The sequence below is a fragment of the Haliaeetus leucocephalus genome, unplaced genomic scaffold (genome assembly GCF_000737465.1).
Source record: "Haliaeetus leucocephalus isolate CR32 unplaced genomic scaffold, Haliaeetus_leucocephalus-4.0 Scaffold702, whole genome shotgun sequence".
Lineage (NCBI taxonomy): Eukaryota > Metazoa > Chordata > Aves > Accipitriformes > Accipitridae > Haliaeetus > Haliaeetus leucocephalus.
In genome coordinates, this window is record NW_010973138.1 from 5,172,141 (window position 1) to 5,184,269 (window position 12,129).

The 12,129-nt window shown below is 46.2% G+C and overlaps 1 protein-coding gene across 4 annotated transcripts in view; it reads left to right on the plus strand.

Moving 5' to 3' along the window:
• Positions 1–8,076: 8,076 nt before the first annotated feature.
• The window catches only part of RUNX1 (runt-related transcription factor 1), a 169,690-nt gene continuing 165,637 nt past the window's right edge, over positions 8,077–12,129 (plus strand). For 2 of the 4 annotated variants that reach the window (XM_010580358.1, XM_010580360.1), the window contains exon 1: positions 8,412–8,495. Coding sequence is in view for 2 of the 4 variants with exons in the window: in XM_010580359.1 (XP_010578661.1) it covers positions 8,441–8,495 (55 nt within the window). In the remaining 2 variants the exon portion in view is untranslated. Of the gene's footprint in view, positions 8,194–8,308; positions 8,496–12,129 lie in introns of those variants that run through there. The other 2 variants (XM_010580359.1, XM_010580361.1) reach the window with 2 other exon arrangements.

The window sequence follows — 12,129 nt, forward strand, 5'->3', positions numbered from 1 at the left end:
TCTTCCCTGCTCCTAATCATGACTACACAAAATTAATGTACTAATCATGATCAGATGGGGCAGGGGGAACAGTTAAAGCTTGTTAGGAGTGACTTTTATTAAACACATATAAAGAAATTTGGTGGGCATATTTCAGCCAGGTTCCTTTAGCAGCTGGGTACCTGAATCCTTTGTACAGCATTTGGAAAATCTTCCCCAGGAATCTGTTTGCTGTTTACAGGGGCTGCACTGGGTGGGCATCCATCCATCTTTCATACTGGATCGGACCAGAGCTCTGTGCGGAGGCAGTCGCAGACTATTTTGGCAGAGGGAAGTAACCAGGTGCAAATCCCAGGCCACCAGCTAGTTCACCCAGAGCCAACTCATGTCATGGCACCATACTGGGGAGAGGTTGGCATAGCCATAAAAACAACAGCCTTCCCTGAGAACTTGTTACCAACTTCAGATTTGTCCTGGTTTCAGCTAGGATAGAGTTAACTGTCTTCCTAGTAGCTGGTACGGTGCTATGTTTTGAGTTCAGTATGGGAAGAATGTTGATAACACTGATGTTTTCAGTTGTTGCTAAGTAGTGTTTAGTCTAAAATCAAGGATTTCTCATCCCCAGCCAGTGAGAAGGCTGGAGGGGCACAAGAAGTTGGCACAGGACACAGCCAGGGCACCTAACCCAAACTGGCCAACGGGGTATTCCATACCATGGGACGTCACATCTAGTTTAGGAACTGGGAAGTGGGGGTGAGGAATCGCCGCTCGGGCACTAGCTGGGTGTTGGTCGGCGGGTGGTGAGCAATTGCCCTGCGCATCATTTGTACATTCCAATCCTTTTATTATTGCTGTTGTCATTTTATTAGTGTGATCATTATCATTATTAGTTTCTTCTTTTCTGTTCTATTAAACCGTTCTTATCTCAACCCACAAGTTTTACTTCTTTTCCCCATTTTCTCCCCCATCCCACTGGGTAGGGGGGGAGTGAGTGAGCGGCTGCGTGGTGCTTAGTCGCTGGCTGGGGTTAAACCACAACAAGATTTAATGTATCATCTGTCACTCAACATGCTGATATTCATACAGTGAGAGAGCCCTGTCATAAATGTTAAACAGTTTTCTGAGCAATTAGACAGAAGAAGGTAGTTTTGCTAGAATCATTTGTGAAATACAGATGCCAAGCACTATTCTCTAAGCCCAGAGAGAAGTAGCAGATAAGTAATTTGAAGTTTTATGACTAAATTACCTGGATTACTTCTCTTTCTAAAGTAGCTACTTCTTATTAAGTAGATATTTAATTTCTCATTTTCTACATTTATAGGAAAACAATGAGTTGCTTTGAAAAATATCACCAAGTTCATCCTAAAAAGTAAACAGTGGAACAATAGCTCATTACAATATCTAGACAATCTTACCGATGTGCCTAAAAATACGAAACGGAAGAGAAGGCAAACCCTGCAAATTTTCCCCCACTTGTGAGCATTCCCACTGATTTCAGTAAAATAACTCACATGAAGAAATGTAAGCATGTATTACCTGTTTCACTGTGTTTGCTTTGTGACTTTACTGACAAAAGTTCAAGTTCAGTCCTTACAGTTTTAATCCAAGTTCAATTCTTGCCGCTGGTTAGCGTCAGGATACTATTTAGCTGCCTCTAGCTGTTTCTGTATTTTATTTTCATCCAAATGGGGTTTTGCTGGTGCAGATATTGAGAAAGGGTGAAGTGGTGGCACTTGTCAGTGTAAAGAGTGGGCTGGGACTCTGGTTGGAATTTGCTCCCCAGTAGGTGAGGAAAAAAAAGAAAAAAGTCAATAGGGTGGGGAGTCACTTGTTTTTACCAGTGTGCATCAGCTCTAATTAGACACAGATGTGTCTGTCCCCGGGGTAGCACATGCCTGGAACTCACTGATTTTCACAGGGAGTTTAGGGATGTGAAGGACAGATCTGAACTGGGGAGGGCCTGCAACCTTTGCAATATTTGCCAGAAAATTAAAAATGCTCAGAAGCTTTATGTGAGCTACTATGTGCAAACATCTTCAGGTGCTTATCTGGATTTTTGAGACCTTTCCTTTTGGCCTCCTTCCCCACAAGTTTCTTGTTATTCCTTTTTTTCCCCCTCTTTTCTGCTTTTTTCCCCACTGGCCACAAACATTTGACTCATTTCAATCCACCAGAAAAAGGCTGATGAAAAACCCTCCAAACTTTATTACTGAAAATAAGTTATTGGAAATAAATGAAACAGCTCTTGTATCCAGGGAGAAAAAGGACCAAAAGTGGTGGAGGGATACTAGTCATGTTTCTGTACCAGCGTACTCCGCAGCAGCACTGATGTGGCATTTTTGGTATGGCTGCAAAACAGGAAGACCAGAAGGAAACAGTTCATTTAGGTCAGTCCTTTTTTTAGCTTAGTTATTTAATCTGGGTCAATTTTGAAATGAAAACCTAAAGCATTTTATTTTGAAACTGCCAGAGTGAGACCTTGGGGTGTTGTTTTAAAATGTTTCCATGCTGTCCTCTGCTGTGTTGACTGACAGCCTCAATTCACAGGCAGATACAATTTCTCTGAAATGGCATCTTTTGGTGAATTTTCTCCTCTGCATTTGTTTTAATTATTAGTTATTTTCATAACTCTTACACCTTATTCACAAGGTTATGAGAGGCCATCATAAGCCAGAACTCCCTGCTGATGGCAAATGAGTGCCAGCAGCTCCAGTTTACTACAATACCGGTTTGCTGTTCTGTAACTCACGCTCTGCTATTCCACAGTGATTTTGCAGGACTGCCTGGCCCATGACGTTCCCAGCCTCTCAGCACTAACTCCATAAGTGGTTCAGAGTCAGGGTTTCTAACGCTGCCATTCAATAGCATTCACCTTTGACACACGGCGAGGGTTTAGGTTGGCAGCTGGCAGTTTTTTCTTTTAGAAAGACTGAAAATTTGAGGTCTCTTTCTGACACTGCTGGATAGAGGGAGACTCATGCAGGTGTTTGAAGCCTGCAGCCTTCACTTTGGCTTCCAGAAAAGTAGGAAGCAAGGGACAGTGTTGAGGGAAATTATACATTATGTACTGAGCAAAATACACAGGCAGCTTCTAACCTCCTCTCAGTTTCCTCTCTGCAAGATCTGTGCCAAAAGCCTTAGCACGCAAAGTTGTGACAGAGAGAATCTGGGTCGTGTTTCTTTTGGGTACATTGCGGGTTGGTGAGAGGGTGCTGTGAAGAGCAGCGTGGTGTGCCTTGGCTGACTAGGGCCTTTACCCAGACTGGAGTGTGCAAGATTTGGAGTTTGCCCTTGTCCGCTAGCCTCAAGGAGATTTTTGGTCCTCTCACTGTGAGCATTTGCTTTGCTTTAATCTTGCTCTGTCCTGTGGATGGATCAAGTGGATGTGGAGGAATGGCATTCTCCTGGTATTCTCCTGCTCTGGCTTGCCTAGGTCCATTTAGCACTTTCCATCACTGCTCGTGTGTGAACCCAACCAGCTTTGTCCAAGGCTGGCCAGGCACACCACGCGTTTCACTCTGAAGTCCAGGCTTTGCTTGTGATGGAGCAGAGCAGCGGAGTGCATCTAACACACAGATTATGCCCCAGGGTCGAACACATCCTGCTGCATTGAGACATACGGTGTCTGTCTGGAAGATCTCAAGGGATTAAAGGCAGTCTAAATTGAAAGAAGGATGAAAACTGAGAGGCTGCTATCAGTGGAGGGAAGGAAGCCGCTGTTTACATACAGCCGGTCACTCGTAGGGCAGATGGAGAGACTATGCGCCTCCCTACACTGTTGTGTCAAACCTCAAACTGCAAACCTGACCTCCCAACACCTCCTGAGAGCAGCCAAAATAATCCCTAAATCATTCTGGTTTGGGCCTCTCAGTAGCTTGTGGGATTTTGCAGCCTGCAAGGTGGCTGGCTTCTGGGGCATACCTTGGTGGGGTTGGGTGATTACTGTGCTCTGCAAGGGGAAAAAGTCAGCTTAGATGTAGAAACTGATAAATCTTAGCGCTCAGAGCTTTCCCTGTGTTAATTTGTCAATCCTACCTGTGAGACCTTAAGTATTTGCTGTTAAAAAACTGGACTTCTGTTGAGGGTTTGAGGGAGGGAATGGTGGCAGTTTTTCCCAAATTTTGGCAACCTTATGAGATTCCAAATGGGATCTGTTGACCAAGACTTCAGAGTATGTACATGTCTGATGTCAGGGCTTGTTTACTGGAGGTCGTGTTCCAGCCAACAACCCCAGCCAAAAGGGCCATGCGCTGCAGTACTATCGCAGGAAATATATTCCTCAGCACACCTAAATCTTTGAGTCCTACCCTATACACCAAATTAAACAAATGGCACGATAATTTGATCTTTCTGTTGTCATGTGGTCAGTTGTTAATTTGTTTCATGATGTGTCAGCTTCTAGATCTAAGACTGATATTACTCCCTGAAGGTTAAACTTTATCTTAGATTTTATTCGTTAGAAAGCAAAGGATGTCTAAGTACCAGTGATGTGAATTTTCTCAGGGCCTCTGTTTACGGTAACGACAGGACAGCTTTAAAAAAAATTGAGACTGGCATTAACGGTGGCGCAGCTCCCATGGCAACATTTGGATGCCCTCCTTAGGGCATGAATTGTGAAATGATCCCGTTTATTCCTCTCCTCTGAGCAATGCCAGCTATGCTAACAGTACATTTTGACATAGATTTATTGTAAGGCTGTAGGAACAGCTGATGTGCACCCAGCATAAAATGCTACCATGGTGCATTGAGCATTGCCAGCAACCCTTGCCTGCTTTTTTAGGATTCATGGCTTCTCTGGTGGGTGTAGTAGTGGCCTGGGAGAAGAGTTGTCCATCCCCCTGCTTGAGTGTAGCACAGACCCACGTAGCACAGTCCTTTCCTTGAAAATTCAGGGTGGTTAGACCTTAATAAAGCATATTCCCATGTACTATTTGCAGCTGACTGTTGGCAGAGCAGAGACTGGAGTGGCAGGCTACATGTCGAAACACTCAGGCTTTTCCCTTGCATCATCTGCCCTAGCTATGAGATGACAAAACCAGCCCAACTGTTGCTTGTCGCATAGCATAGCTATGCCACAGCCTTCATGGCAGATGACTGAGGTGAAGGTATTAACATAGCTGACATTCGCTGTGCGCTGGCACGCTGTGCTGCCGGCTGCTGCCCAGAGCGCTGCGGATGCTCGTGGCACATGCTCTAGCTGTCTGGGTGTCCGTCCCAGCCCTGGCAGCTCTCCTGCCCCAGCCCGTTGAGTACTAGAAAAAGAGAAATAAAATGCAGCACCAAGAGTGATTTAAGGCTGTGGTCACTGCTGCCTTCTGAAGCAGCCAGAGACTAGAGCTCCTGCAGGAAGGGTCTCTTTCCCGGATGCCAAGACAAAGGGTCAGAAATAAGGGGGGCTGGTTTTTCCCTGCCGCAACAGTGAGCTTGCCCAAGCACAGCCCTGCAGCAGCCTGGCTCCTCAGGCGTGCTGAAATACACTCCTGCTGGCCTCATCTCAAACCTCTGAAGTCATTTAAAATCTTCGTAACACATCCTGCCTTTTGGGACAGAGCAGATATATAGTCACAGGTAGCTCAGCACATTATATATCTCTTCTGTGTCCCTGATTGAAAAATCTCTTTTTTCATATGGTGACAGATGTGTCTGAAATCTGAGGGCTTGGCTTACACTCGGGTGAATATGCCGTAAGGTCCCGGTTCTGCTCTCTGACCAGCCGAGTTAAACTTGTATAATTAGGCTTCCGGGGCGGTTACCCTGAGAAAGCGAGGCCAAAATGAGCTTATGCGCTGGCCGAACGTACAGCCAGTTGCTTGACTTCCACCCGCGTCGTACCCTTCGGCACGACCCAACCACACGGGCACTCGGGGGAAAATCGGAGCCGCCGTCCACTCCCGCCTCGGCCACGGGCCGGTGCGTTGCCGGGTCACTTAAGACCCCAACCTTGGCGGCCCCTGGCTTCGGGCTTTCCCCCCTTCCGAGGCAGCCCCGCGCCCCGGGCTGCGGGCTCGTCCCGCCGGCCCGAGCTCCCTCTGCCGGCCCCGGCCCCGCAGCGCCCGCCCGCGGGCACGCATCCCGCCCGGGCCGGGCCGGGCCGAGCCGGGCAGGGCAGTGGGGTGTGCTCCCCCCTCGGGAGCATTCCCCCACCCAGGCGAGCGCCCTAAGGGAGTCGGCGTTGCGGTCAGGTTGCGTCTTTGGCGGACGCTTGTTGAATTGTTTACACGGGAGTGGAAGGAGTCCAGCTCTGGGAGCGGGGAGAGGTTTATCCCGGACCAGCCAAAAAGTTGGTCTGGTTGCGGTAGGCTCGGGAAGAGCTGGTAAGCAACAAAAAAGCCAAGCTTTGAGTTACTGGCTCAATTCAAGCGCAGCAGGGGCTTGAGCCGGGCTCAGCGCACGGTAGCAAAGTGTCCTAACCTTCCTGTTCTTGCTGCTCAGGATCGCTCTGTTTGTGTTCTGGAAATTCATTTGGGAAAATTTCCCAATTTCCTAGATAATACGTGTCGCTAGAACTGACACATCCTTTTGCATCACAAGAAGCTTCTGTTCCAGCAGATTGACTTTTTCTGAGGAAAACATACCGCACATGCACACGCAGCTCCCCGCTAACCCTAAAAGGAAGCCAGGATGCTTGGGTAGAGTGCATTTGCACCAGAAATGAAGGCAGTGTCAGGAAAAGGCATTCTACTTCCATAGTTGGAGCAAGCAGAAAAAATCCAAACGCATTAAGCACCTGATTTTGTCTGGGGATCCCTGCTCCTCAATGCGGGAGGTGCTTCTGCAGAGCCCCCCAGAAGTCTGGCATCGCTCTGTGCAAGCGGTATCTGTGTGCCAGGGGGTTTGACTGCGAGCTCCTCGTGGGAAGAACTGTGTGTTGTTACGTATTTGTGCTCCACCTACCAGTATTTTTGATAATGTTGCAAAGGCTTCTTGCTTTTCTTCCAAGGGAGCTCTCTCACTGTGGTAGTCACTCAGAAGGTGCGGGGAAAGGCTCGTTCTGCTTCAGCCCTGCTGTCGGTGCAGTCCTTTCATTGCCACAGGTTTTTTCGCAAAGGTTTCATGGGTTTCAGCGTCCTGAACCCCAGGCTGTGCAGGTGTGAGCTGTCCTGTGGTTTGCAGCAAGGTGGGAAAGGGCTGCTGCCCACTGTTCAGAAGAGAGGAAAAGGAGACAAAAAGTGGCACAGCAGCAACTTCTCTGTGCTGTAGTAAGTGACTTTTCTCCCCTCTTTTTGCACTGTCACAGCCAGCGCCAGAACTGCCAATTGATTATCAGGTTTAAGAACCTTTTTTTTTCTTTTTTTTTCTTCTTTTGTGGAGGGAGAAGGAAAGGAAAGAATTGCGGACAGGACAGACCTGTTATCACCTCAAGAGATGCTGAGCTAAATCCTGAAGACGTTAGTCAGGTTTTCTCTTGGGTAGGGATCCTTCTGTTGGGAACAGGAATTGTGCTAAAGAAGGACTACTGGATTTGACTCTATGGAAGTAACTAACAAACCTTTCCAGTGGGCTCAGAGACTAGTGACCTTCAAGCACTCCTTAGAGGGTACCATCATACAGGTTCAAAATAATGTTGGGGGCTTTTTTGTCTCCCCTGACAGGTACTTTTTCTTTGTTTTTGATTTTTTTTTTTAAAAACCTCTTTACAGTGTTCTTTCCCCAGCCAGTGGTCTTTCCTACAGCTGATTCCTAATGTTTTACAGGATGACTTACACATCCTGCCTTAACAGCAGACTAATACCGGGGTTTGAATTACTATTGAATAAGCAGCAATGAAATCTCTATCAAAATAATCAGTAGTTCCAAAAACCACAAACAACAAAACAAGCGGAGCTGAACTAACTCAGCAAGACCATTTGTAGCATCAGGGACAGTGAGTCATTTTTCTTTTCCCTCCCTCAGCAGCCTCCATCGCTGCCTCACGCAGCCCCGGGGAGGGCAGGTGGAGTGGGTAGGGCATGACTTCAGAAAGTTAAAAAAAAAAAAAAAGAAAGTCGACATCACTCAGGTCACGTGATGCAAAGGGACCAATGGAGGCAGGTTCTGGAAAGGGGAACAGTTAAATTTGTAATTTTGGTTGTGTGAAACACTTCTTTGGGCCTCATAAACAACCACAGAACCACAAGTTGGGTACAGAGGCAGTCACACAAGAGCGGGTCCGGGATATTGGTCAGCAGGCAGGGCGAATCGTTTTGACTGCAAACCACAGAGTTTCGTAGAGTGGTAAGCATCATCAACCACAACCGATCCGCTATTTTTTTTTTCTTTTTAAGAAACAATTTCAGAGTTCTTTTAGCAAAAGAACCTTATAATCCGCTTTGTGCTGCTCCTGAGGCACTGGGCTAAAACTGAGCGTGATGGCTGGGAGGAGGGTGGTAGCAATGACCATTCTTCATTTTTCACTCCCCAAGGTAGAAGAAATCATATATTCCTTCACTGTAAAGAGAGAGTGAGTTTTAAAGAGGAAACAATGGCTTCAAACAGCATATTTGAGTCACTTCCTTCTTACCAGCACTTCTTGAGAGGTAAGTGCCATTCAGACTTTCTAAATATACTTTTTGCTTTCCCATACTTAAGAAAATGCATGTTTGGAGAGTATCTGGGGACATTCTTGTAGTACATGCTTTTTCCCACTTCAGTTTTCTTTGAGGTGCTCTCATCGAAGCTAATATCTGAGCTTGCAGGAATACCATCTCATTACTTATCAGTCCGTTAAAGAGATTATAACAAGGACTCATTTAAGCTGTTCAGTCATTGCATGCTTGTGAATTTTCTCTTCATAAATCAAAGTGTGCTAGAATAACTCACATGAATTACTGCAGATACAATAGCAGTAGCACAAGCCCCTTTTGATTCTTTTGGGCAGAATTATGACTTTCTGAGCCACTGCCACAAAAAATGACAGCCAACAGCATACAACACATGTTACAGGCTGAAGCATGGGGAGTGAGCAGCAAGCTAGTGCGTACAGCCAGCAGAGCGTGATGCTGTCTCACTTATGCTAGACCATCAGCCTGGGTAAAGGCATGTTCACCGGGGAGAAGTCTGAAAAAGCTTAGAAACCTGCTTAAAGTTAGCTGCAACTCACGTGGCTTAGGAAAAGAAGCGGTGTGGATAAACTCAGTTTCTGTTGATGCCATGTAGGTCTCGGATGACTGTGAACTATCAGCTGCAGCCACCCTTAGAGAAATGAAGCAGTCCTGTAAGGGCTGGGGGGGTTAGAAGGGGTGGAATTGAAGGGCTTCACCCAGCAATCTGTCTTTTTTTTACCAGTGACCAAGCGTGCTCAGAGGCTCCTTCTAACATTCTCACAACCCCCTGTGAAGCTAATGGTTTAGTCATGGGTTATTCATACGAGTAAGCCAGGGGCTGGCACGAGAAACTTGTCTGCTTCCTCATAACTACCTTCCTAAATAGCTCATGCTACAGCTGAACTTTTCCCCTTTCCACCCAAGCCCTCTGACCGCTCAAGCCCTTTTTGCAGCAGGGTTGCGCCCGTGCGGATGACAAGGCGCACAAAGCCTGTCGCAGACCACTCGTCAAGCTTGGCTGGGGTGCTGCCGGCGAGCAGCCCTTCATAGCTCTTTATAGTTACGGACTACAGTTTCCCGGCCTCGCTGGCAGTGTCGGTGTGAGTCATGAGTTATTCGTATTAATAAGCGGGCTGGGGAATGCGGAAGGCTCGTCCCAGCTGCTGTGTCACAACAAGCAGCAGCTCCGCCGGCACCCTGCCGCTCCTGCGGCTCAGCGCTCCCCGAGTGGGACGCGGGCGGAGGGCAGCCCGCTGACATGCCAGCCTGCTCTCCTGCCTTGCTTCAGGTCTTCTTTTTTTCCCCACCCGTGTCAAAAGTTTTTCTACATCTGTCTTTCCTGGCACCAGAGGAGAGCTGAATCGCAGCAAGCTGCGTGAGTCACTCGGGCTCGTGGCACCTTCTAGCAGGGGAGATGCTGAAACGTGAGCAAGAAGTGGCTAACTGCTCTGCAGCGCTTGCAGCTGATATTTCCTCAGCACCCCTACCAAGCAAAGGAAGCAATACTGCTAGAATAACAAGAAGGATCTTCCTGCATTTCGTCAGCCTTTTTTTTTTTTTCTTTTTTTTCTTTTTTTTCTTTTTTTTCTTTTTATCTCACCCAACTGTTTACGGTTTAATCTGTAGCACAGGAAGACTTATTGAGGAAATTTTGTGCTTCTGATAAAATAACAGAGTGAACCTCACAGGGCAGTGCTTGCAGCCAGTGTCAGAGCACAGCCAGTCCATGGAATGGGATGGGGATGGCAGAGGCCATGGTGCAGGCAGGACCCCAGAGAGCCTGAGAGCCATCGGTTGGAGACGAAGAAAAGGAAGACTTTCAATAAAGCTGGTTAATCCAGCAAGTGATTTATCTCAACACTCCAGAATGGGTTTTATTATCCTCCTTATTACTGTTCTCATTATTGTAGTTAATGTTACTATCATACCAGTATTTTGTGTTTCTTCGCGGACTAGGCTAGAAGTCTTGCTAGGCTAGAAGTCACACTAGATACCTTAAGATATTCATCCAGTTTGGGCAATCCAGGTACAGATCCTGGTACGGATCCAGCACATGCAAGGTCAAACTCCTGCTGTACAGTGCTAGAAAAGCTTGGGCAACAGCACTTCAGTTGAGTTATAAAGCAAACGTTTCAAAAATTGCGAAAGAATATTGTGTTTGAACGTGGAAGCCTGTGACAGTTTTCCAGCAGTTCCCTTTTTGTTCCTTTCTTTAGTGAAATGAACTTCGCACAGTTTCAAAATCCTGGGCGCAACAAAAGTAACGCTTGGGCCTCAGAGCAAGAAAAATAATCATCCCTAGGGTCAGTTGTTCTCACCCATATTTCTCAATAGTGTTTACATAGACCAGTCATTCGAAATGTCCCAAACCGTCTCTTTTCTTTTTTTCCCGCCAAAATTTATTGCACTTTCTCTCTTAACTGAAATCGTGAGGTAAAGGGAAAAATAACAAGTTGTTTTCTGCCATGGATTTCTCTTTATCAGTCCATGCAGTTCTCTGAGAAGGAAATCCATAACTCTTTTTTAGCCTGATACTATGTGAAAATTGGGAAAAAAGAGGGGAGTGGGGAAGCAGAACCATTGTTCCAGCCCCTGCAAGCAGTGACAGACGTAGAAAGCCTGACATATTAATTGAATGTGGTACACCACAAAGGATATGGCCCTTTTTCTATCACACCACACCAGGTCCTCGCTTCTGCCACTAGGTAAAGAAATGAGGATTATACTGAAACCTCCAGTGGTGTGCTCTGCATGCTGAACACATTCAAATGTTTACCGGCTCTGCTTTTAATGACGGCCTCATTTTCCTAATGGCGTCTTTCAGTTTATGATCTGGGCTTGGTGTTAGGAGTACAGGGTAGGAGTATTTCTAAGTGCCTTGTTGCAGTGCAACCCGCAGAAAAACATTGCTCCTTCTCTTCCTCAGATCTAGGACTGCATCAGCAAGGCTGCAGTTTAAACTTTTATTCTAGCAAGATTCATAGTATAAGGATGGATTTGCTGGTTATAGTGAGGGCTCGACACAGGTTCACGTGTATTGGCCAGGTCAACACAATGATACCTTTTGGGCAGGGGGACCAAAATGAGACCTGTTGGAGAGTCTTGTATTAAAGAATGCACATATAGTTTTTAAAGGGTGCCTAGATAATTACATAATAACACCCGACCCCACAACTTCTTTTAACTTCTTAAGGGTGTTAGACTGTCCTGTAAGGTTTCCTAATAATTTTGTCTACAAAGGAAGACAGAATAACTAATCTTTTTGCAGGGTTTTTATGGAGCTCTAAATAGCATGAAGCATAATATTTTCCAGGAGGGTATTTTTTCCTCATTTTCCCTTTTGCTGCAAGGTCTAATTATTTCAATATACAAAGAAGGTTAATCCTGGTTTTGCCTTTGTTGGTTTTTTAATTAATTAATCAAGGCAATGAAGACTCATGGTGCAACATTTGGTTGGTTTCTTATCAAATGGAAATGAACTCCAGCAGAGCACTTTTACAACATGGAAAAATACACTGTGCATACTTTCTTCTTAGTTCTAATGTGCCGAGTAGTGCCCAGCCATTGTGGGTTTCTTCCTTTGCAAATGCTAAATAAAACCGTAGCAAGAAGCTCTTGCTTCACCTGC